The sequence below is a fragment of the Dreissena polymorpha genome, chromosome 7 (genome assembly GCF_020536995.1).
Source record: "Dreissena polymorpha isolate Duluth1 chromosome 7, UMN_Dpol_1.0, whole genome shotgun sequence".
Classification (NCBI taxonomy): Eukaryota; Metazoa; Mollusca; class Bivalvia; order Myida; family Dreissenidae; genus Dreissena; species Dreissena polymorpha.
The window spans coordinates 36,707,618-36,735,379 of NC_068361.1; the positions used below are offsets into that span (position 1 = coordinate 36,707,618).

General features: G+C 35.7%; 1 protein-coding gene across 1 annotated transcript in view; it reads left to right on the top strand.

Moving 5' to 3' along the window:
• The window catches only part of LOC127837494 (general transcription factor 3C polypeptide 5-like), a 62,921-nt gene extending 37,455 nt beyond the window's left edge, over positions 1-25,466 (top strand). Inside the window, exons 10-13 of the mRNA XM_052364633.1 lie at positions 3,244-3,413; positions 4,918-5,034; positions 23,709-23,838; positions 25,316-25,466. Of these exons, the coding sequence (XP_052220593.1) occupies positions 3,244-3,413; positions 4,918-5,034; positions 23,709-23,838; positions 25,316-25,416 (518 nt within the window). The 3' untranslated portion in view covers positions 25,417-25,466. The remainder of the gene's footprint in view (positions 1-3,243; positions 3,414-4,917; positions 5,035-23,708; positions 23,839-25,315) is intronic.
• Positions 25,467-27,762: the final 2,296 nt, after the last annotated feature.

Here is a 27,762-nt window from a genome sequence, read left to right on the forward strand (position 1 = left end):
TGACATACCACAATAGACTCCACCCAAACCATCCCCCACGCCCCCCGAATCTCCCCCATTATTTTTTTTTTTAATTAAAGATCATCTAATAAATGACCACTTCACCCTCACACTATACCCCCCCCCCCCACCCCCCAAAAAAAATTATGCCCCCGGTAGGGTGGCTTATAGCAGTTGAACTGTCCGTCAGTATGTCAGTCAGTCTGTCCGTCCGCCCGAAAAAACTTTAACATTGGCCATGACTTTTTCACTTTTGAAGATAGCAACTTGATATTTGGCATGCTTGTGTATCTCATGGAGCTGCACATTTTGAGTGGTGAAAGGTCAAGGTCATCCTTCAAGGTCAAATTTATAGTGTCTCTCTGTCCGAAAACTTTAACATTGGCCATAACTTTTTCACTATTGAAGATAGCAACTTGATATTTGGCATTGATGTGTATCTCATTGAGCTGAACATTTTGAGTGGTGAAAGGTGAAGGTCAAGGTCATCCTACAAGGTCAAATGTCAAATATATGGCGTTTGTCCGTCTGAAAACTTTAATATTAGCCATATTTTTTTTAATATTGAAGATAGCAACTTGATATTTGGCATGCATGTGTATCTCATGAAGCTCCACATTTTGAGTGGTGGAAGTTCAAGGTCAAGGTCAAAAAAAATATATAAAAATTTCAAAGCGGCATTCTCATGAAGCTGCACATTTTGAGTGGTGGAAGTTCAAGGTCAAGGTCATCCTTCAAGGTCAAGGTCATCCTTCAAGGTCAAAGGTCAAAAAAAATAATTAAAAATTCAAAGCGGCGTTATCATGGAGCTGAACATTTTGAGTGGTGGAAGTTCAAGGTCAAGATCATTCTTCAAGGTAAAAAAAAAATAAAAAATTATTTCAAAGGTCAAAGGTCAAAAAAAATTAAAAAATTTCAAAGCGGCTTTCTCATGAAGCTGCACATTTTGAGTGTTGGAAGTTTAAGGTCAAGGTCATTCTTCAAGGTCAAGGCCATCCTTCAAGGTCAAAGGTCAAAAAAAAAATCAAAGCGGCGTTATCATGAAGCTGAACATTTTGAGTGGTGGAAGTTCAAGGTCAAGGTCATCCTTCAAGGTCAAGGTCATCCTTCAAGGTCACAGGTCCAAAAAAAATATTTCAAAGCGGCGTTCTCACAAAGCTGCACATTTTTAGTTGTGGAAGTTCAAGGTCAAGGTCATCCTTCAAGGTCAAAGGTGAAAAAAAAAAACAAAGCGGCGCAATAGGGGGCATTGTGTTTCTGACAAACACATCTATTTTTTTTTCAAACATTGTTAAAAAACACAAATATTTATTTTTACTATTTTATTTTTGAAAAACCGTCCAACCATCCCACCCAAGAATCCCCCCCTCAATTTTTTTTTAATTTTTTTTGCATTTTTGGAAGATAATGTGATAAATGACCACACCCCAACACTATACACCCCTCTCCACTCCACCCCTCCCTCCTTTGTGATTGAAATTGAGATAGGTCCCTACACCTTTAAAAAGAAAAATAGATGAGCGGTCTGCACCTGCAAGGCGGTGCTCTTGTTTTAACACCTGCTCACTCTTGATAACTGTGTTAGGGGTTATGGGAATTAGGGTTATATTTTAAAGCAGTTATGATTTGTTTGTTTGTTTATGTTGTTGTTGTTTTATTATTTTATTTATTTTTGGTACATTGGGTGAATGTTCAAATAAGATTCTCATGGAACTCTTCCTCGTGTTTTACTGGGTTTATCACTATGAGATTTTTATGCCCCCGGATCGAAAGATCGGGGGCATATTGTTTTTGGCCTGTCTGTCTGTCTGTCATTCATTCATTCATTCATTGTATGTGTGTGTCCCAAAACTTGAACCTTCGTAAAAAATTTGCAATAACTTCTGCATTATTGAAGATAGCAACTTGATATTTGGCATGCATGTATATCTCATGGAGCTGCACATTTTGAGTGGTGAAAGGTCAAGGTCATCCTTCAAGGTCAAAGTCAAATATATGGCTTCAAAGCGGCGCAATAGGGGGCATTGTGTTTCTGACAAACACATCTCTTGTTTGAAAATGAAATAATCTGAAGGAATGGCAATATTTAATTAGAGTAACTCAATATAATTAGAAATAAGGGTTGTTGTTCATGTTTATGAAGCGATTGCCAGTATTATCATCATCAGCATCATCATCATCATAATCATCAACAAATTCAACTTCAATATGACACTATCATAGTATTTCTTTAATGGTTGTATTACTCATTCTCAGAAAGAAGGAACTTCAACCAGTGTTAAAAGGTTTCACTTCATCCAAAATTACGGTACTTGTGATTTGTAGTCACATGCAAGGTCAACATCTCAGCGGATGTTTTCAATATTTAAAGTTATTCAATTTTCAAAACATAACAATGGTCTAGCATACAGCCCCTGCAATTTTCCTATAAATCCTTGACAGGTTAGTTGCAAGATCAACAGCTGAAAATTGATGCGTTCCAAAAGGCAAATGAAAATTACAAACTTAAGGGAATGAGAAAATTTCACTCAAGATATATAATAAATAATTAAGGCCCTGGTATTCCAAAATGCAAATGAAAATTACAAACTTAAGGGAATCAAAATTTCACTCAAGATTTTTAATAAATAAGGACCCTGGTTTTTCAAAATGCAAATGCAAATTTAAAACTTAAGGGAATCAGAAAATTTCACAAAGATTTTGAATAAATATTAAGCCCAGACCAAATGGACATCAAGTGCAAGCGGAATAGCTCGAAACTTGCTTACTGTTTTCCAGTTGAGCCTAACCTTATCAACATTAAGTGCAAGTTGAACAGCTCGAAACCAATGCTGATAGTTGATGTTTTCGAAAATTCAAATGAAAAAAACGTGTCCCCTTTCTAAATGTCTCGTTATTTTCCAGTTAAACCAAACCATATGAACATCAAGTGCTCTACTATTTCCAGTTAAGCCAGGCTAGATAAACATCAAGACTTAGTGCTCTATTATTTTCCAGTTAAGCCAGGCCAGATGAACATCAAGACTTAGTGCTCTACTATTTCCAGTTAAGCCAGGCTAGATAAACATCAAGACTTAGTGCTCTACTATTTCCAGTTAAGCCAGGCTAGATAAACATCAAGACTTAGTGCTCTACTATTTCCAGTTGAGCCAGGCTAGATAAACATCAAGACTTAGTGCTCTATTGTTTTCCAGTTAAGTCAGGCCAGATAAACATCAAGACTTAGTGCTCTACTATTTCCAGTTAAGCCAGGCCAGAGGAACATCAAGTGCAAGCGGAACAGCTCAAAGCTGATGCTGTGGAACCAGATCACCCGGAGTCAGAAACAGAACGTAAAGATTAATGTGACATCACTGCAGGAGAGCAACGAACCCATGGGACCCGAGGAGGTGGAGGAGAACAAAAGGCACATGGTGAGAGTTTCCCGTTTCCCTCTCAGAGGCAAAGGGAAAACTACAATTTGAAAACAGCATTAAACCAGAACAGCCTACGAGTAACTCTCAGTCTGTTAAGTTTTTATTGTGTTTGCTGCATGCTCATCAGTATCTAAGGTTTGGAAATGAAGCCTTTAAAACTTGAATTAAGTAAGAAAGGTCTTCAATTAAATTTAACTTTTTAAGGGACAACAAATGCGTCAAAATACGTATCTAAGCGGTGAAGGTGTATTGCTTGTTATCAACGTGCATTTACATTTGACCATGACACTGAATATTTTCATTAAAATATCAACAACAATTTAAGACATAACTCTCAATTATCAAATCTTTTAAATAAACTGATAAAATTCATTTGCAATTCAAACCATTTCTGCTTTAATGTGACAAAATAATAGTTTCCAACAGTATACATGGTGTTGTTTTTTAAACTTAAATGAACTGGAAAAAGTAATATACTAGTCAAAAGATTTCTATTTTTTAACTTCAGTAGATTGTATAACAAAAAATTGTTTCATCATTTTCTGGTTTACTGTTTTTATTTGTGAGACAGTAAATTAAATTGTATTGATTTTCATGGTCTGACTGATGCACCAATTTAACCCAGACACAATAACCAATGCAAATTTGTCGTCGTTCTTTCCAATGTCAGAGATCCTCAATTTGATGTGTCCATGAAATAATTGTTTTCTAAAAAGCCACAAAATTATATGCTGACGAATATAAATGATATTACCATATTTGAGATTGTCTCAACAAGGCAGTACTTATCGTATTTCTAAGAACTCCAAAGTCATAATAACATACACACAAAGAAAACACATAAATACTGTAGAGGCTGAAATGAAAATTTAATTTCAAGATGGATATACAGTAGAAATTAGTCTTAAAATTATGTTATGAAACTTTTTAAGACATTTAATAACCCAAAATCAATTGATATTGACAGGGAGAGATGTTTCCTTGCAGTTTTAACAAGTAGAGATGGCAGGTTTATTTGTAAACAAAAGCTTAAAGGGGGCTTAAACAATATACCACAAGAATTATATTCTACTTATAGAATACCTTTGAATATGCTAGAAAAAGAGAACTCAAAATAATTCTCAATTTTTGAGGTAAACTATATTAGATTATGTTATAGTCATTACTGATAAGCTTCGTATGGAAAAATGCCGGTTAGCTGACGAACAATCTAAAATCTCACCTATAACAATATGTACATATTCCTTGTCAAACTCAGTTTTGAGTCAGACACAAAACTAATAAAACTTTTTTGAGCACCAAATTTTCAGCATGAGTGTACCACTCATCTCAAAAATTGAGAAAAAAGTCAAATTTTAGTCACAATATTGTCTTAAACATGTTTGTGATAATGCCCTTGTTTCCTGCAGGAGTAAATGTAGAAGAAAATTGAGGAAAAAAACTTTTGTGTCAAAATATTGTCTTAAATATGTTTATGATACAAGTCCCTTGTTTCCTGCAGGAGTCAATGTACAAGTTTGATCCCGACATCATCCCTCCACAGAGGATGATGTATTACCCTGTGTGCTATGTTAACGTGCCGGAAATACAGCAACTTCTGCACTCCAATGATGGCAAGGTAACGTGGTAGATTTGAATGATGGTAAGGTACTGGTTATAGATTTGAAACCTTCTTTCTGCCTTACAAGGATTTTTTCCTTCCATTTGAACATATTTTAAAGAAAATCGCCCTTAGTAAAATTGCTCAGATCATATGGTCATCCGTTAAAACTGATCTTTTCCCATTCAAAGGATGGCAAGGTAAAATGGTAGATTTGAAACCAGTCTTGTTGTTTTTGACATATAAGGCAGTGGGGCCCTTCTGAGGGGGGATTTTGTATAAAAAGGGGAATTATTTTTTCAGTTGAGCGTTATTACATGTTATACCTTGTTATCAATATTTAAAAATGCTTTGCTACGAATTCTAAATTACATCATGATGGAACTTTTTTAGATACAAATTGTTAGAAGTATATACCAAAAATTCCTCATTTTTTCTAAATTTTGTCATCTTTTTTTCTAAATAAAGCTGTTATAGATCAGGAATTACATGGGGAAAATAAACACCTTTTGAATAGGAGAATGGGGCTGAATTTTGGCCTCAAATTTGCCCCAAATAAATCACTGGAAGCCTTTTGGCATTACAGGGATTACTTTCCGTTACAAGTTGTATGGGTTGTTACATGTGTAAGGTAAAATTGCTTCAAATCATTCAGTTATCCACTTAAACTTTTTCAAGGATTGTTCTATGCACATTATTACAAGCAGCAAGGGAATATATCTTTGCATCATTTAGTTTTCACTCGATATTCATAAAATACTTTTACCATTAATCAAGTTGTTATAGTAGTAAAGGAAGACCCTAGAGATTTAGAGGTTAGCAGGTAAAATGTCAAGGTCAAAGGGTCTTGCAACTTTTCTGGATGAAATTTTATAAGGCTTTTGTCACAGAGTTAGACAATTGTGCAACCAGTCCGAGACTCGAACCCGGCACAATCTCTGTCAGGGCAAATGCTGTCGACTGATCTACCAGGGCCGCCATACAACCTCTCCCCTTACGTGACCAAGTTCAAGGACACACTTAAAAAAATGTCCCTATCTGTGAAAAGGTCCCTTTAACAATTTCATGTTTTGATTACACCTATTTTCTGCAAATTGAGGGCATACTCTTTAACACATATATGTTTAACAAATATACTTAGTTTTGTTGCAAAAATAAGGGTTGTGAATTTGTTTTGTATAAAATGTGGGTTGCATCAGAAAATTATAATGTTTCAGTGACTTAAACTTCCTTATTGCCTCCTAAAAATATTTACATTAAGGCAAAGGTTGGCACTAATAGTAGTGTTTTTATGCCCCCGAAGGAGGGCATATATTAGTGACAGAACTGTCCGTCTGTCTGTCTTTCCGTCACACTTTGCATTTAGGTTTCGCATTTAGGTTTTGAAAAATGCTCATAACTTCTATGTCGCTTCAGATGGCAACTTGATGTTTGGCATGCATGTGTATCTCATGAAGCTGCACATTTTGAGTGATGAAAGGTAATGGTCAAGGTCATCCTTTAAAGTCAAAGGTCAAATACATGGCTTCAAAGCGGCGCAGAAGGGGGCATTGTGTTTCTGACAAACACATCTCTTGTTTCATCTATTTATGTTACTTCCCTCAGAGTTTATTTGAAACCTATTCATTTCAGAGAGGTTGAGTTGGAAGATGCTTTTATTTGCAAGGGAGATAATTTTGCCTTGAATTTAGTTCTATAGTAGCTTCCCTTTCACAACCTTTTCTGATAAAATTTAAACCTTTTTATTTACCCCATTTATGCCTAGCGTCTAGAAAAAAGGCCTTGGCAAACAGCGTAGACCCAGATGAGACGCCGCATGATGCGGCGTCTCATCAGGGTCTATGCTGTTTGCTTAAAGAATTTCTGTAAGAAATGTACTAAATATAGAAATAAATATACTAAACATCCCTAATTTTGGAAATAAATTGATTCAATTTAGAAGGATGGGAGAGTCCACTAGGCATAAATGGGTTAAGCTGTATTGCATTGAAAGCATAATGCTTATTGAAAACACTTTAGTTTGTCATATCCTGGGTAGTACCAGTACTTGGGGGAAATCAAGAACGCTCCAACCGTTAGGACTGAACCCGTGGCGCCCTGGTTGCCAGGTAGGCAGACACCATATCCACTGCGCCACGGCAACCTTTGCTGATTTCTAGCCTTAAACATTGAAAACACATGACTCATAACAGGATTATTTTTCTTTAACTATTCTTGATTATGAATCATAAGATATTTACAAAAATATTTTAGTTTGAATCACTATGTGATAAATATGGACACATTTGTGTTTTGGCTTGGAATTTTTAAAACAGAAGTTGTTAGAATGTTAAGTTTTTTGTTTATAATATATATTATAATATATACCCGCAAAGAACGATATAAAGTGAAAAATATTATATAATAATTATGATGTAAGAAACCACTTGCTTCATGTAAAAGAAGTTGTTCAGAAAAGTTTACTGGTAATTATCAACAAAATTAATTATAATTTTGGTTGAAACAGTGGCTGTCAAATTGAGATGAGTGGGGTGGTCTGTAATGACTAAAAACCCGAGGTATTGTCATAGCCAGCTCGTCCACATCGTGCTAAAACCTTAACATTGGCTCTAATATCAAAGTGCTTCCACCTACAACTTTGAAACTTCATATGCAGCTGTACCTTGATGAGTTCTACATGCCACGCCCATTTTTGGGTCACTAGGTCAAAGGTCAGGGTAACTGTGACCTCTAAAAAAAATCATTTAAAACTGCACCCGCATCTGAGCGTTGGCACCTGCTATGCGGTGCTCTTGTTTTTTTCAATCTTTGTCTGATACCAGTTGTTTTTTATACAATTATTTAAAAATTACTTGTCTGATTCTTCAACAAATTTTTTGAAAATGTTTTGAATGATTGAATAAAAATATTCTTAAATACTTGTACAACTCACTGTTATATATGAGCACTCATCAAACCTACCAAGGTCAACGTTCTGTACAATCATTATCGGTCTTGTCCATCCATACATTATTTTCTTCGCTCCACTGATCATAGATTACGAAAACTTTTATGACGTGAATGAGTGATTTAAAACGCATCATTCAGTCTGATATTGATTCCTTACATGATTTATTTATGAGTTCTCTGTCAATGAATTATGTTTTAGTACTTTTCTCCCTGTCGCCTGAATGTCTTTGTTTTTACATAAAAGATGAATGTTAACAGATATGTCTTCTCAAGTACTAAAATTTGTCACTATTATAACAGCAGATATTTTTTAAACTACTCTTAATTATCCTTTTGAGCATTTGTGAATGTATTGTTGTTAAAAATTCATTTAAAAAAAAGTAATGAAGCCCATTGCAAAGCCTATGTTTTTTGGTGGTACAACTGAGATCCCCCTACAAGTTTGGAAATACTATCTTTCAGACTTCTGCAATAGTGCATGCAAATATAAAAAATATTAACAAATACAGATCATTACCTATCATTGAGCCTTACTCTGGCAAAACAGGGCTTAATGCATGTTTGTACAGATCATTACCTACAAATGAGCCTCAATCTGTTCTTTATGCATGTTTGTACTTTTTGTCCCAGAACAGCCTGTGTTCTGGCTTAACAAGCACTTGACTTTCCGCTTTAATGGAATTTTTCGTTCAAGATGAAAATCTGAACGCAAATGTGGTACAACGGTTAAGCCTGTGTTCAAGCCAACGGGCACCTGACTTTCTGCTTTTATGGAATTTTTCGTTCAATACTAAAATCTGAATGGAAATCTGGTACAACACTTAATGCATGAAGCCCCGTTTTCCCAGAGCAACGCTGATTTGTACATGTATTTGCCCCGTCTGTGACCATGAACCACTGGCTAAAAAAAATAAAAGTCAAAAACTTTGTTTTATGAATATATGTATGTGAATAAAATTTTAACTAATTTTCATTCTTAAGAGAGTTAGTATTTTCTCCATAAGTTGATATGCTTTGATAATATTTTATAAAGTAGTTATATCCCCAATGAATGCAGAAATGTGTGGTAAAAAACTTGATTAACCATGGATACTTGATTGTCTTTGCATCTTTCTGTCTGTCTGTTCATTGACACAAACTCTTTTGATGAAATAGTCCTTCCCCTTTCAATTTACAAAATGCAAACATGCATGAATTATTCCTGGTTGTATGCAGTGGTGCATAAAAACTGTTCAATCTTTATCAACCAACATTTAAAATATGTGTATAACGGTCCATAAATCATTATGTTTGATTTTAAAGTGTGTGTCCATGATATATTTATAACTTTATTTCATATATACAGTTACATGTACATCAACTTTATTTTTGCACAAGCAACATTTAGTGATAAGTACATACAGATTAGCATTTAGTGACGCGTTAATTTAGTGATTAATATTAACAGATTAACATTTAATGATACATAAATACAGCAACATTTAGTGAAATGTACATTCAGATACATAAATACAAATTCTTATAGATTGTTGTATTCCCTTAAATTACACAATATCTGCAATTTTGTGAGCAATAAATATTTCTACTTCATTATTTCTGCAATATACAATTCAGGAAAATTAATAGATGTTCTATTAAAACTCATTTGTCCTTTTGAAATGACAGATTAAGAACAAGGACCAAATTGTGTTATCCTTGTTGAAAGTGATCATTAAGCTTTACTGAAAAAAAAGATTGGACCTCCATTATATCCCCTCCTGTTGTGTTAGGAATGTTGTTGGGTAGTAAACGGTCATCGGTCAGTAGCTGGCAATTATATGTCATGATTTTATTATCAGTGTAACCTATTGACTATTTAAATCTTGTTTTCTTTTTATGGGAAATTACGTTTGGTCAGGTGTTTGTATGGTGACCACTCAGTGCATACAGGATAAAGAAAAAGCATGAGGGAAATTTACTTTGCAGGGGCTTGAAATGTTAGACTGGCATTTTTGTAAATTGACAAAATTGAAAAAAATGTTTCAGATTCGAAAATGTTCGTTGCATTTATGATATTTGTGAGAAAGAGTAATACTGAACATTTACCATGCTCTAAAATATTCATTATGTGCATCTTTTGACTATTTAAAAACCTGAAACTTATAAAGCGTTTTAACGCGAAATGATTGAATAATTTGTAGAGTTCTGTTGTTGTCGTTATATTTTGTGACACTACGAGGATTGCTTTTATAAAGTATAAAATACATCAAATTCTTTATGAGAACAGATGGCTGAGTGGTCTAAGTGTTCGCTTTTTATTCCAGGGGTCAGTGATTCCAGCCCTGTTGAGGGTTACTTGTTTTCTTTCTTTAATTTTATTCTTGTTTTTTTTTACTGGAGCTTTTTAGAACCGATGTTTACATTCATCAATATAAAGCATTTAATGACAAACTTCAATACATGCCAAAATCTGTGAAAAGGTCCCTTTAAAATAACACATATAAGAAGAAACATGGAAACTGTCTTTGCAGGGGCTTGAAAAGTAAGACAAGAATTCAAACATTAAAGAAGAAACATGGAAACTCTGAAATATGCATGTTAGTTCTGTACTTAATAATTGCAATTTACAAATTCAAACATAGCACACAGAATATAAATCTTCTTTGAATATCACATATATGTATGAAGCATATGATAGATATCAGATATTTTAAAATCTCAGGAAATGGACACGTAAACGTTAATGTTTTGATTATTTTATACTGTAGTAAATAATCAAGTTTTCCCTTCCCAGTGAAAACTATCACCCTGAAAACAAACAAATAAGTCCTCTATTTCACGAAACAGTTGCGAAACAGTTATGCTGGAGTAGGTTTATGTGAAAACAATTAATGGAAAGCTTTCACTATCTTAGATCAGTTATTATAGTGTATTAGGATAAATCTGTTCCGCTAAAAGGTCCATTTAAAACCTAGTATGGTATTTAAAAAGACATTAACAAGCTGGAAGCATTGATATTCAATGTGGTAATTTGTCAAATTGCCTTGTTTAATAGTTGTTCAACGTCAGCTAACTGTTGTTTTGAAGCCCCCAGGCTGATTTGAGTATCTCCTGTGAAAACATCTTGTTGTTATCAGTGTTTTAAAATGTTTTCAATTGTTCTTGATTGAATGCTTTTAACAAAGGCGTTTTGCAACGGTTAGGCAATTTTAATGAATGAATTAAAATTATTTATGACCCAACAACTTGTCCACAACTTGTTTACAAGTTTGCTGTGGAGTAATGTATATGGTGTCCGCCTAGCGATAGGGAGGTCACAGGTTGCCGTGGAGTAATGTATATGGTGTCCGCCTAGCAACTGGGAGGTCACAGGTTCGATCTCCACTAGGGAAGCGTTCTCTAGATCTTCCCCAAAGACACCAAGTACTGGTTATAGGCCCAGGAAACGGACTCGAGAGCGTTTCTATAAGTCTGAGGCTTTATATGCAATCGAGCTAAAATAAATAGGTTTAAACTAACTTGTCCACAAGGTTTGGCATTGAAGGTCTGTTTATAATTAGCATTAAATTGTGCATTATAGTTTCATAATTGCAGATCATATGAAGTAAAAAGGCTGTTTTCTAGACACATGTAGTAAAACACTGTTGTGATTTCTCCTTCTTTCAGCTGAATTGCCTCCCTTTCAATGTTAAAATTATTTACAAGTAGTTGTTAATTTTGCTGAATGTATAATACACATAAAGAGTTTGCAGCATTTGGAGTTTACAGGCTAATATTTCTGTTAAATAAAGAACAATAACACCTTAATTATGTTTTTCGTGATCTTTTTGAGCCTTGGGAAACTGCTAAATTTGTAGAAAAAAACATACAAAAACAATATATCAATATTTTGGTATTTGACTGTAGACACATATTTTTCTGCTGGCATTCACCTGCACTGTACACTACATAACATTCACACTTGCATTCATTGTTCCTTATGAAGTTGTACATGACATTTTTTATTTAACTGAATAAAAAATACAAATGTTATGCCCCCTTTAATAACAAAATAAAAATGGCATTATTGTTACATCTTGCTACATAATACCACGTGCATAGTTTGGGTTATTTATCACTATATAGACAAGCTGTGGTGTTGTACAGGTATTTGATTTTAGGGCATGGGCAGATTCAATTGAGGTATTTTACTGATAGTTTATTGCCTATCTTTGCACACAAACTTTTAACAAGTATCATCCATAAGAAACTATTGAGCCCTGGCGTTGTTCGCATTCAAACGGTAATATTTATGCTTGACTGCAGACGCGTTCATCTTTTTGAATTCTCCACACATATAAGATACGCAATCTTAAAAGGATAATTTTTACAACCTGGGAATAAAATATCAAGTTGTGATTTTGTCTTACATGATCAACCAAGAGAAACCAAATGGGAATTGATGTGTAAATGTTATCTTGTGTGTTTGAAATGATGAAACAGTGTTCTATATAGGTGTTATCCATATACTAAATATTACAGTTTTGCAATGAGCTGTTTGTTATGTAACTGTTTTAAGTAAATGATTTTGTTTTGGTTAGCAGAATATGGCAAATTATGTTTTTGGTTCATACGATTATGTACTTAATGTATGAATTGCAATATAACAATAGAACGTTTAAATTTTGAATTCAAACAGAAATTGATAGCTGTTTGTTAAGCTCACCATCTTTATGCAACTTGGTCAGAACATGTGTGCCAATAATATAATCTGGCACAAGTTTGAAAATGGTTCCCGTTAGTTGAAAAACGTGGCCCCCATGTATTTGTTATTTCAAATGGATGGCTGTTTATGACAAAGCCATAATGTGGGGGTATATTTTACAATCTCATGTGACCCTTTGAAGTTGCTGTTTACTTTTTGTAAGTGAAACTGACACATAGATTTGGTTGAAAGAGAACAGACATTGTGGGTTACGTGTCGTCCCAGATATCTTGTGCAGTCCGCACAGGTTTACCAAGGACAACTGTTTTAATCTTAACTGGATGTTTTGTAAGCTCAAGTTTTTTTTTATGCCCCCCTTCGAAGAAGAGGGGTTATATTGTTTTGCACATGTCGGTACGTCCGTCCGTCCACCAGATGGTTTCCCGATGATAACTCAAGAACGCTTAGGCCTAGGATCATGAAACTTCATAGGTACATTGATCATGACTGGCAGATGACTTCAATTGATTTTGAGGTCACTTGGTCAAGGTCACAGTGACTCGAAATAGTAAAATGGTTTCCGGATGATAACTCAAGAACGCTTATGCCTAGGATCATGAAACTTCATAGGTACATTGATCATGACTCGCAGCTGACCCCTATCGATTTTCAGGTCACTAGGTCAAAGGTCAAGGTCACAGTGACTCAAAAAAGAAAAATGGTTTCCGGATGATAACTCAAGAACGCTTACACCTAGGATCATGAATTTTCATAGGTACATTGATCATGACTGGCAAATGACCCCTATTGATTTTCAGGTCACTAGGTCAAAGGTCAAGGTCACAGTGACTCGAAACAGTAAAATGGTTTCCGGATGAGTACTCAAGAACGCTTAAGCCTAGGATCATGAAACTTCATAGGTACATTGATCATGACTGGCAGATGACCCCTATTGATTTTCAGGTCAAAGGTAAAGGTCACAGTAATTTATTAATTGTGTTTGTCCAAAACTGTAACCTTGGTTAAGTTTTGCAATATCTAAAATGGTTTCCGGATGATAACACAAGAATGCTTACGCCTAGGATCATGAAACTTCATAGGTACATTGATCATGACTGGCAGATGAACCCTATTGATTTTTGGGTCACTATGTCAAAGGTCAAGGTCACAGTGACTCAAAACAGTAAAATAGTTTCCTGATGATAACTCAAGAATAATAAGGCCTAGGATCATGAAACTTCATAGGTAACTTGATCATGACTGGCAGATGACCCCTATTGATTTTCAGGTCACTAGGTCAAAGGTCAAGGTCACAGTGACAAAAAACGTATTCACACAATGGCTGCCACTGCAACTCACAGACCATATGGGGGGCATGCATGTTTTACAATCAGCCCTTGTTAATGAAAGACGCTGCATGTGTTCAAGCATTTTTACTTAATTCAATCCAGATTCTTCTTCATGTAACTGTTATGAGAGCTCTTTCAGCTTGTATTCTCTATCAAGTCTTAAATATACGCCAACTTCATAAATAAAAGATAAAGTTGCATTAGTCACAAGAAATGATAAATTGCACTGGAAATGGATACTTAATGACTCATACTCTTAATTTACTGACTCCCACTCTTTATTTAACCCTTTCCCACTCAGAAGCAAATTGAAAATGTGCAAACAGCATTAAACCAGAGCAGCCTGCGAGTAACTCGCAGTCTGTTCAGGTTTTAGGCTGTTTGCTGCTGATCAGTATCTAAGGTTTGTAGATGAAGCCTTAAAAACTTGAATCTAGTAAGAAAGGTCTTAAATCGAATATAACTCTCTAAGGAACTACAAATGCGTGAAAATAGTGGTAAAGGGTTAAATGTTGCCTTTCAATTCTGATGTAAAGACGGGTATAAAAACAGTTTGGGTGAAATGTTATGAGCTCACCTGAGCTTTTAGTGCTCATGACGAGTTTTAAGTATTGCATGTTTTCCAGCGTCCGTCAGTCAGTATGTGCGTGCATGCCTCTGTCGGTTCATTTTCTCTTTGAACGATTTCAACTAATGACCCTCTTTACAGATTTAAGTGATACTTCACAGGAATGATCTTTGATTGACTGTCTTACAAGGTTGTATAACTCTGGAGGATTGCATGTCACGAGAGGCAAAAATTGATTTTAAACATGAAAACTTAAAAAATCTCTTAAACCATCAAGGTCAATGATTTGATATATGTATACATATATGTATACATGTATAATGAACACTTTAAACCTGACCCACTTAGAAGCAAACTGCAAATCGCTATATGCAAACAGCATAAAACCAGAACAGCCTGTGAGTCGTTCAGGTTTTATGCTGTTAATTTTTGCTGCTCATCAGTGTCTAAGGGTTGGAAATGAAGCCTTTAAAACTTGAATCAAGCAAAAAAGGTTTTTAATTATGCCCCCCTTCGAAGAAGAGGGGGTATATTGCATTGCACATGTCGGTCTGTCGGTCGGTCCACCAGGTGGTTTCCGGATGATAACTCAAGAACGCTTGGGCCTAGGATCATGAAACTTCATAGGTAGATTGATCATGACTCGCAGATGACCCCTATTTATTTTGAGGTCACTAGGTCAAAGGTCAAGGTCACGGTGACCCGGAATAGTAAAATGGTTTCCGGATGATAACTCAAGAACGCATACGCCTAGGATCATGAAACTTCATAGGTAGATTGATCATGACTCGCAGATGACCCCTATTCATTTTGAGGTCACTAGGTCAAAGGTCAAGGTCATGGTGACCCAAAATAGTAAAATGGTTTCCGGATGATAACTCAAGAACGCTTTTGCCTAGGATCATGAAACTTCATCATTAGATAGATCATGACTCCCAGATGACCCCTATTGATTTTGAGGTCACTAGGTCAAAGGTCAAGGTCACGGTGACCCAAAATAGTAAAATTGTTTCCGGATGATAACTCAAGAACGCATACGCCTAGGATCATGAAACTTTATAAGTAGATTGATCATGACTCGCAGATGACCCCTATTGATTTTGAGGTCACTAGGTCAAAGGTCAAGGGCACGGTGACCAGAAATAGTAAAATGGCTTCCAGATGATAACTCAAGAACGCATACGCCTAGAATCATGAAACTCCATCGTTAGATAGATCATGACTCGTAGATGACCCCTATTGATTTTGAGGTCACTAGGTCAAAGGTCAAGGTCACGGTGACCCAAAATAGTAAAATGGTTTTTGGATGATAACTCAAAAACGGTGGACATTTAATATGTTGGTATTTTTTGCATATTGTAAAAAGTTCTCATTATGTCAGCAGATCAGAAAACACTAATTTGGTCCCTTCTTTTATGTCATTGAACCTTTATAAGTAGGAAGTTAGTCATGTGCTACTGCTATGCATCTGTATTTGCTTGGCGCTCTCTATTCAAAGGTATCATATTGATGCTGCACTTAGGAATGTTGTGTTTTTTTGCGTTTTAATGTGCCACGCCTATGACTCAATTGCTGTTTTTGCTTGCTCACTATTTAAAGGTAACATATTTATGCTGCACTTAGCTATCAACAATTGAATGTTGTTTCTTTTTGCAATTTAAAATGACACTTTGTATTTACTTGAGCGTTTCATAATCTCTGATATCTTTTTAGCGAGGCTGTGTTCGGAGGAAATCCGAGCTATTGTCATAGCCAGCTCGTCGTGTCGTCCGCCAGCATCGTGCTAAAACCTTAACATTGGCTCTAAAATAAAAGTTCTTCCACCGACAACTTTAAAACTTCACATGTACATGCACCTTGATGAGTTCTACACGCCGCACCCTTTTTTGGGTCACTAGGTCAAAGGTCAAGGTCACTGTGACCTCTAAAAAAACATAAAATAATCTGACAAGCTTTCGCAGCCGAGCGTGGCACCCATTATGCGTTGCTGTTATTTGAAGTTGCCTCTCCTTTTAAACGCTATTTATCATGATCAAAACTGCCTATGTAAGTGAAATAATACTTTTTTTGCTTGCAAGTGATATCAGCTACACCAGTTTTCATGAATTTAAATATTTATGCCCCCCTTCAAAGAAGAGGGGGTATATTGCTTTGCTCATGTCGGTCTGTCGGTCGTTCTGTCGGTCGGTCGGTCGGTCTGTCCGTCCACCAGGTGGTTGTCAGACGATAACTCAAGAACGCTTGGGCCTAGGATCATGAAACTTCATAGGTACATTGATCATGACTCGCAGATGACCCCTATTGATTTTGAGGTCACTAGGTCAAAGGTCAAGGTCACGGTGACCCGAAATTGTAAAATGGTTTTTGAATGATAACTCAAGAACACATACGCCTAGGATCATGAAACTTCATGGGTAGATTGATCATGACTCTCAGATGACCCCTATTGATTTTGAGGTCACTAGGTCAAAGGTCAAGGTCACGGTGACCCGAAATAGTAAAATGGTTTCCGGATGATAACTCAAGAATGCATACGCCTAGGATCATGAAACTTCATTGGTAGATTGATTATGACTCGCAGATGACCCCTATTGATTTTGAGGTCACTAGGTCAAAGGTCAAGGTCACGGTGACCCGAAATAGTAAAATGGTTTCTGGATGATAACTCAAGAACGCATATGCCAAAGATCATGAAACTTGATAGGTAGATTGATCATGACTCGCAGATGACCCCTATTGATTTTGAGGTCACAAGGTCAAAGGTCAAGGTCACGGTGACCCGAAATAGTAAAATGGTGTCCGGATGATAACTCAAGAATGCTTATGGCAAGGAGCATGAAACTTCATAGGTACATTGATCATGACTGGCAGATGACCCCTATTGATTTTCAGGTCACCAGGTCAAAGGTCAAGGTCACAGTGACAAAAAACATATTCACACAATGGCTGTCACTACAACAGAGAGCCCATATGGGGGGCATGCATGTTTTACAAACAGCCCTTGTTGAAGTTTTTTTAAGACAGGATTGTCATATTGAATCTCCATATCTTTATTTGGCATGTAAAGAAGGTTAAAAAAGTATCGGTTTCTTTTCTAAAAGATGTATAATTATCAGCAATTAAAATATCCGGTTAATATAAATGATGATGTAAACATAGCCCAAACAGCATACCACCAAACATCACAGACCTCAGGCAAAGATTAGAGATGAGATGATATTAAAGGGACCTTTTCATGTTTTGGTAAATTGACAAAAAAATTAAAAAATGTTTCAGAATTGCAAATTTTCGTCGAAGTTATGATATTTGTGAGGAAACAGTAATACTGAACATTTACCATGCTCTGAAATATCCATTATATGCTTCTTTGGGCGATTTAAAAACCTGATAATTATAAAGCCTTGCAACGCAAAAGGATTGAATAATTTGGAGAGTTCTGTTGTTGTCGTTATATTTTGTGACACTATGAGATTTGCTGCTCTAAAGTTACTCCGGGGATCAGTGGTTTGAGCCAAGTTGAGGGTAACTTTTTATGCCCCCGAAGGAGGGCATATAGTGATCGGACCGTCCGTCCTTCTTACTTTCCGTCACACTTTGCATTTAGGTTTCGCATTTAGGTTTTGAAAAATGCTCATAACTTCTATGTCCCTTCACATAGCAACTTGATATTTGGCATGCATGTGTACCTCATGGAGCTTCACATTTGAGTGGCGAAAGGTCAAGGTACCCTTCAATGTCAAAAGTAAAAAAACATGCATCAAAGCGGCGCAGTAGGGGGCATTGTGTTTCTGACAAACACATCTCTTGTTTTTTCTTTCATTAATTTTATTCTTGTTTTTTTACTGTAGCTTTTTAGATCCAATGTTTACATTTATCAATATAAATCATTTAATGACAAAGTTCAATATCTGCTAAATTCTGTGAAAAGGTCTCTTTAACATAGTCATAAAAAAGTTTTAACAAAAAAACTGTATTGAAGTCTGAATTGCAAACATGGATTTATACCATCTGAAAAAAGAATTTAATATGGTCCATGCTCTGTGAAAAGGACGTTAAACTCTTTCAGTGCGGGAACCGAATTTTGAAGGACTTTGCAAACAGTTTGGATCCAGATGAGACAGCGTCTCATCAGGATCCAAACTGTTTGCTATTCTGATAGTATTCTGTGAAAAAAATGCTAATTTTAGAAATTCAGCAGACGACATTTTAGCAGATGACAAATTTCCCAGCATGCAAAGGGTTATGCTCTGTGAAAAGGACGTTTAATGCATGTGCCTCAAGTCTTGTCTGCACAGACTAGTCAGGGTCAACACTTTAAGGTTATATTTTGTGCATCTAACAGTATATGCTCATGATGTTTATAGGTGTCTATCGCAACAGTTGTTTATTTTTGGTGTTTTTACTTCATATACGCTTATATTTGTTAATGCAGAATCAACATACTAAAACAATATCCCGGAAAGAGAAAAATAATGCATTTGACTACCAACCGTTCTTTTTTTTGACAACTGATCATGCATGAACGATGTAATTCTAAATTTAGTTTAAGTGCAGATTCGTTCATACGACACAAAGACACAATTTTGTTTTACTGATCATTTTAATTTCCTGCAAATTATATATTCATACGACACACGAACACTAACTCCGATCCTTAAAAAAAGACTATTTCCACTCAGCTTAAAGGACTTGGACAGTCATGTAAAATATCGAATATAATATTTTTAGCTCTTCTGAGCTCATGGTGAGCTTTTGTGATCGCCTTTTGTCCGTCATCCGTCGTGCGCCGTCAACAATTTTGCCTTTTTAACTCTCTAGAGGCCACATTTATTGTCCAATCTTCATGAAATTTGGTCAGAAGATTGGTCTCAATGATATCTTGGATGAGTTCGAAAATGGTAATGTTCGCTTGAAAAACATTGCTGCCAAGGGGCAGGGCATTTTTCCTTATATGGCTATATATGGCTATAGTAAAATCTTGTTAACACCTCCAGAGGCCACTTTTATTTTCCGATCTTCATGATACTTGGTCAGAAGATTTGTCCCAATGATATCTTGGATGAGTTCAAAAATGGTAACCTTTGCTTGAAAAACATGGGTACCAAGGGGTGGGGCATTTTTCCTCATATGGCTATATATGGCAATAGTAAAATCTTGTTAACACTCTAGAGGCCACATTTATTGTCTGATCTTCATGAAACTTGGTCAGAAGATTCCTCCCAATATTATCTTGGACGAGTTCAAAAATAATGCCCTTTGGTTGAAAAACGTGGCCGCCAGGGGGCGGGGCATTTTTCCTTTTATGGCTATTGTAATCCCTTGTTAACACTCTAGAGGCCACATTTATTTTCCCATCTTTATGAAACTTGGTCAGAAGATTTGTCCCAATGATATCTTGGATGAGTTCGAAAATGGTTTTGGTTTCTTTAAAAACATGGCCACCAGGGGGCAGGGCATTTTTCCTTATATGGCTATATATGGCTTTTGTCAAACCTTGTTAACACTCTAGAGGCCACATTTATTGTCCAATCTTCATGAAATACGGTCAGAAGATTTGTCTTATTGATATTTTGGATGAGTTTGAAAATGGTTAAGTTTGCTTGAAAAATATGGCTGCCAAGGGGCATTTTTCCTTATATGGGGCTATATTGTATATAGTAAAATCTTGTTAACACTCTAGAGACCACATTTATTGTCCAATCTTCATTAAATTCGGTCAGAGGATTGGTCTCAATGATATCTTGGATGAGTTTGAAAATAATTATATTTGCTTGAAAAACATGGCCACCGGGGTGGGGCATTTTTTCTTATATGGCTAAAGTAAAACTTTGTTAACACTCTAGACGCCACATTTATTGTCCGATGGTCATGAAACTTGGTCAGAAGATTTGTCCCAATAATACCTTGTTATCACAGGTGAGCGACTTTGGGCCTTTCAGGCCCTCTTGTTATAAACAACTGGAAACAAGATGAGTTGCAGATAAATGGTCACATTTTAACTAACTCTTTTGACCTGTTAATTGTTTTCAGCTCAATTCAACACTTTAAAATGTGCATAATATCACTTTAATCTGCTTTTATGATATTTTTTATTTAACACATTTATGCCTAGCGTCCTGAAAAAAGGACAATGCAAACAGCGTAGACCCAGATGAGACGCCGCATAAAGCCGCATAATGCGGCGTCTCATCTGGGTCTGCGCTGTTTGCTTAAATGAATTTCTTTATGAAATATTCTAAATATAGAAATAAATATACTTGACACCCCTAATTTTGGAAATAAATTGATCCAATTTAGAAGGATGGGAGAGTCCACTGGGCATAAATGGGTTAAAGAAAGCAAAATTGCAGTTTATGCAGAAAGTGTTGCCCGTTCTTAGTCTGTGCAGACTGCATAGGCTAATTGGGAAGGACAATTTATGTACATGCATTATACCCCCTCTTCACAGAATGCGGTTCAAATATTAATGTGTTTACATCAGCTGAGAAGGAAGGGTTTGGGATGAGCATTTTTGACATTCATTTGTTCCTCAGGTGACAACATTTTATTTTAATTTTAATTCTTCTTTTAAACCACAAAACCTGCAGTTTATTGGAAGCTGCACAGATATGATCCTTTAATGGTCCACTTGTAACAAACAAAAATAAATTGCTGAAGTCGGCTTTTAAAAAAAACATGTTATTGGAGTTGTAAAAAATATTTTTGAAATGAAAATATGAAATTACATCCTAAACTGAACCACTGACTGGAATTTGTTCAAACTTGGCAAAGATAATCCTATGTTTGCCCTCTAAATTGATAGTTCCATAAATTTGCTCTGTTGAAGTATTAACAAATAAACAATACAGTTGTTTAAACATCCTTGAAATTTCAGCATATTGTAAATGTTGTTACTACACATTTACTAGTATTAAGTCAACTTTCACTTGCATGCAACATTTTAAATGTCAACCTTAGTAATTAATAATATCCCTTTTGGAAATAAAAATGTCCATAAAGTTATGCTTTCCAGATAATATTGCATTAGCATAGGTATGTCATTTCTTTATATATATTTTGTACAATAAAAAGAAGAAAAAAAGCATTTTCTGTGATCGATTTTATTTGAATAACATATGTATGAGACAATAAAGTACACTTAGTCTATATTGTGTAGATTATGTCAACAGTGTCCTGATTATCTTTGATGGTCAATACACCTAGCTTATAGCTCTGTATTTCACTAATTGATGTGTACTTTAAGCCGGTAGCATTATAGTGTCTGTCACTTAATGTTACATTTAATTTCTATCCTGATTGTCAATACAATGGGTGCCCTTGGTTTAAATTTGTCTTTTCTTTGGGTGCAGACCACTCGATTACACCTATTTAGCTTGGCCCAATTGATGACGATGATTCTGGCGTGGCTAATTGATGGATTCATCTGATAAACACATAGTGAAGCTATTTGAAAGCTTTCAGAAATTCAATTAAGCGTGAACAAGATGTAAAATTCAACACATCCAAATGACAGATAACATGTAATCAAGGGGGAAAAACCATCAGGTTTGTGGAAAAGGTAATTTTAACAGCCACAAAAATGCCTCAAGCAATATTAACACTTTTAAAGCTGTCCCAGTCATTTTCTCACAGTAAGATAACCAGTTATTTTTCCCCATTAAAGTAAAATCCACCACCACTGAAGCTGTCTTTTGAGAACATACTTAAAAGTGTCACAATTCACCAAAAAATGTGAAAATTGACTGTGAATTGAAGGTTTAAGGTGCAGGAGGGGAATAAATTCTCATACTGCGAGTGGGTTTTGCTATTTTGTTACACTGTTCAAACAGTGCAGTTAAGATAGTAATTGTATTGAATGACCAAAGATGGTTGGGTCAAATGGTTCAGGTTTTACTGCACTATCGACTGCGGCCACACACCACCAGCTGATCACTTTTGTCCCCTTGAGTTTGTTTACTGTTTTATGGATGGACAGAAATGTACTAGGACACTGAGTATGTGTGTGTAAATCTAAATTGGTTGTACTTTTGGTAGAATGGGTTTGCAATAAATAGAATGTCCTTTTGGAAATAAAAGTATTTGACCAAAGTGTGTGTAATCTATAATTGTTCTTAAACAAATTGCTTGACTTCTGTCCCAATAATTACCAATTAACTGCAATATTTATTCCAGTTCTCATTTTTTCTGAAATGGATTCAATCTAGTAGTAATAATCCATATTACTATAAAGAATAATTAAAAAACAAAACAAAGAATGAAACTCTTTAAATAATTAAAAAGAACATTATTTTGCTTTAGGTTTACTGGTATGTGGAATTATAACATTCTTCTTAATTCAAAATTTTGCTAAACTTTTCAATTATATTTACATTAAATTTTTGGTTCAGTCTGATTCATTTTTAGTTTCTTATAAAAAAAAATTGTTATTTGTTCACAATAGTTCACAACTTTTGTTTGAGAGGGACTGTACTGGATTCACCATGAAGCTATATCAGTCTGTCTGTTGTGAATGTGCAATTTTTCATCTTTTTCATAAAATAATTTTACCTTTCTTTATATAACTTAATATAACTATAAAATTATTCTATCAGGGGGTATATGGGAAGATTTCTGAAGATAAGTTTTTGGATCAGTCAAAGTTTGTGGATCAGTCATTTTTTTGCATAAAACATTACAAGCGATTAAATGGAAATGTTTAATTTGTCATCACCACTAAGTGTATATGTGTAAGCCAATATACTAACTCAGTGACACTAACACGTATTCCTCAGTTGTTACCTTTGCACAAAGCTTTCAAGAGGGTGCAGGGTATAAGTCTCTTTTGTGGAAATGTCAAAGTATTTTATGTCCTTCTTTCAGTTGTTCAAGAGAAAAAAACAAGTGGCAAGTTGGCACTCTTTTTAAAACTGTAACTGTAAATGTAACTAAAAATGTAACGGTAAGTTCGCCGTTGCCTAATGAATAATGTGTCCACCTAGTGATGGGGAGGTAACTGGTTTGATCCCCACTCGGAGAGTGTTCTCTAGATCTTCCCCAAAGACATCAAGTACTGGTTCTAGCCCCAAGAAACGGACTCGAGAGTGTTTCTGTAAGCCTGAGGCTTTCGATAATAGAGCTAAAATAAATAGGTTTAAATTAAAACTGTTTTTAATCGTAATTTTAGGAGAAAAGATGCACAGAGAAGGATGGTTGGTGTGTAGAGAAATTCAATGACCGGTGTCGTGACATCATGTACGAACATGTGAACAAGCTCATCTCCATTTCCGACTCTGTCGACTTCAATTACATGAGAGGTAAATATTTCCAAAGTATGGTCCGTCAGTAGTTGCATTGGCTGGCGTTGCATCATACCATTTTGTTTCCCTTCACTCAGTCCAGGCCCTGATTTTGTCATTCCTACTCATTTCTGTTTTTAAAAGAATATCTTACTGCCACTATTTTTGTGCTAAGACTGATTCATAGACAAAATCTGGTCAGGATCTGTTAAGTTGTTGCCTTTCAAGTAATGAAACTTGGTTTATTAGATATTTTATGTAGCATTCTTGCAAGTTTTTGCATAGTTTTGTATAGTTTAACATATCAGTGTATGTATTGTATTTCTTTTGACCTTGCGGTCAAGGATAACCCATGAAAGTGCAAGTACTTATTTCCAATGGGGTCCTTTGGTTTTGCTGAAGAGACAGCAAGCAGAAGAGACAGTAATGGGATACAAGGAATGTGGGTGCACACCCTAGCTCTTTGTGAATAGATCCCTTGGTTCTTTTACGTGCCCAGTGTATAGCACCAATACACGCGAAAATTACCTGGGTTTCATACCAGTACATCTCAAGTTGCGTGGGAAACACTTGCAGCATTTCTGAAATTTCCAGTGCCCCGGCCAGAAATTGAACTGGGGACCTCTGGAATGGTAGACCAGAGTGTTACCACTCAACTACCGCACCACCCTCACTCTGCCTCAGCCTCGCTCTGCAAGAACACAGCTAAATGCATATGGGTAGAATATCTCAAGATGAGCACTGTGCACAGACTAATCAGAGACAACTCTTGCCACTTTTATGGTACTTTTAGTTGAAAGGAAGTCCCTCCTTAGCAAAAATCCAATTTAGGTGGTAAGTATTGTCTCTGATTGGCTTTTGCACAATGCACATGCTTATCTTATAAACACTTTATGCTCATGCATTAAGTCCCATTTTCTGAGAGCCAAGCTCATCTCATCATTCCATACCTTTTTAGGCTTGAAAGCATGCATGTCATACATATCTGACCCGTTTATAATCCATGCACATGCATTAAGCCCCTTTTTTCCCAGAGTACTTAACACACATTCATTAAGCCCCTTTTCCCAGAGTACTTAACACACATGCATTTAGCCCCCTTTTCCCAGAGTACTTAACACACATGCATTTAGCCCCCTTTTCCCAGAGTACTTAACACACATGCATTAAGTTCCTTTTTTCCAAGAGTACTTAACACAAATGCATTAAGCCCCTTTTTCCCAGATTACTTAACACACATGCATTAAGTCCCTTTTTCCCAGAGAACTTAACACACATGCATTAAGTCCCTTTTTCCCAGAGTACTTAACACACATGCATTAAGTCCCTTTTTCCCAGTGTACTTAACACACATGCATTAAGTCCCTTTTTCCCAGAGTACTTAACACACATGCATTAAGCTCTTTTGTCCCAGTGTAAGGCTCATATATCCTCTGTTTTCTGTCAATTTGCCTATGATGACATGCATGTCAAATATTTTCACTCCTGTTTTCAGTCCATTCAAGAAAGGGTAAAAGTCACACAAGGCAAGTTCTGGAATCAGAGGATGAGAGCGATGAACCAGACGATGACACTTCTATGGATGTAGACACTTGAAAGTTTGCATTATGGAAAAAAGGCGAAAATTGAAAAAATGATGAGTCATACATGGAAGTTGATACTTAAAGCAAAGAATTATGGGAAAATGGCAGGAAAATTTGATTAAAATGATGATGACACTTCTATGGAAGTCGACACTTAAAATATGCCATTATGGGAAAAAGTTGGGAAAATTTCAATACAATGATGAGCCATCTTTGGAATTTGACATTTGAAACATAGCCATATGGGAAAAAGGCAGGAAAGTTTGAAAAAAAATTATTAGTCATTTACGGAAGTCGACACTTGAAACATAGCCTTATGGGAAAAAGGCTGGAACATTTGATTAAAAGGCTGTACAAATGAACAGTTGATCAGTCTTAAAATTGCTCTATGGGGGAAATTGTTACATAAGTCAGGGTTGTTTGTGCTCTTCCGAAGTTTTGAAGATCCGGATTGCAACTGTTTAGCTGGATAACTATCTCATTCAATTCCATATGTTACAACCATGCCAAGACACACAAATTGTTGTGTTTTCTAGCTCTCCTCTGCACAAGATGCTCACTGTCAGTTTTTATGCCCCCGGATCGAAAGATCGGGGTTATATTGTTTTTGGCCTGTCTGTCTGTCATTGTGTCACTGTGTCATTGTGTGTGTCCCAAAACTTTAACCAAGGTTAAAGTTTTGCAATAACTTTTGCAATATTGAAGATAGCAACTTGATATTTGGCATGCATGTGTATCTCATGGAGCCGCACATTTTGAGTGGTGAAAGGTCAAGGTCATCCTTCAGGGTCAATGTCAAATTTATCGCTTCAAAGCGGCGCAATAGGGGGCATTGTGTTTCTGACAAACACATCTCTTGTTTTGATTGCCTTTTGTCCATTTTGCATCGTTTATTGTCATTCCAACTGCATCTCCTTCATAATTCTTGTGAAGATTTAAACGAAACTTTACCAGAATTAACCTTGGATGACCATCTTTTGAAGTTGTCCAAAGCGTTTTGGTCTGCTGCATAATGTAGATCACTGAGATAAAAATAGAATTGACAAATTAAAATATCTCTGACACCAAATATATCAGAGGTTTTACATTAAGTGTGTAACATCGTATTTGGGTCCTCTGCTGCTTAGTTTATTTAAATCATGCCTCCTGTGTCTAAATTGGCAAGTACCATGTGTTCACATGGTTTATATTTACTTATGTAGTATATAACTTAAAAATCTTATCTGGATCAATACGCATTTAATATTAAGTGTGTAACATTTCATATTGGACAATCTGGTAAGATTGTTCAGTTCCTGTTCCTGTGATCAATTCTGTTCACGTGCTAGGGGTCACATGAATATACGGACTTTAATATTAGATAACTGGCCATGCGCCAGAGTTCACATGATTTTTGTAGTCTTATATAGTAAATAACTTAAACAATCTTATAAGAAACCACACCTGTCAGGGTTTTAATATTTGTTGCCTGACAGCATTAAGTGATCCTCAACAAAAATTGTTCAAGTAATACCCTGTATTTAGCCTTGCCCCTCAGGTGAGCGATTTAATACCATCATGACCCTCTTTTCTTTCTTAAATAAAGCCATATCTCATATAGGTCTGTTAGAAAAAAAACTGTATTTGCATGTATTGTTCTGATTAAACATGAAAATGGTGTTTTTGAATCTGTGAAATTCTATCAGGACATGGTAGTGTTAGAATTGATGTATTAACTCTTTAAAACTTAGATACGTATTTTGACCCATTAAAATTGTGTAGTCCAGTAGAAAGGTAAATTTATTTTAAAGTTTTTAAGGCTTCATTTTCAACCCCTAGATACTGATGAGCAGCAAACAGCAATCTAATGCACCAATTTTCCAGTATGAAGACTTCACAAAGCAAATTTTCCCAATTTCAGGGGTTTTCGCGCATAATTTTCCCTATTTGGGCTGGTACTTGTTCTTTTCCCAATTGGGCAAAAATAAATAGCTGAGATATATACAGGCTATACATTTTGCTTTAATAAGAAATAAATGAATATAAAATAAATAATAATGTTGTAAAAGGTATTAAATTTCATGTCATATTGAACAGTATCAAAACATAACAGTTTCAAGAATTATTTTTAAGACTTATAATTGGTTAGTGAATAAGGGCCCTGGAACAACTGTTGTGTTTGTTAGAAAAAAAACTGTAAAAAATGTGGCAAACACATCCAAACATAACATGAACGCTCGAATAGTCCACCTTCAAACTGCAATGCAGACACTATATACACTGCACTTAAACATCAATTTGCGTATCACTGATATTGCATCTTAATGCATATTTATCAGCGTAAAATAGCGTGCCGCTCCCAATTATCAAATACATAAGA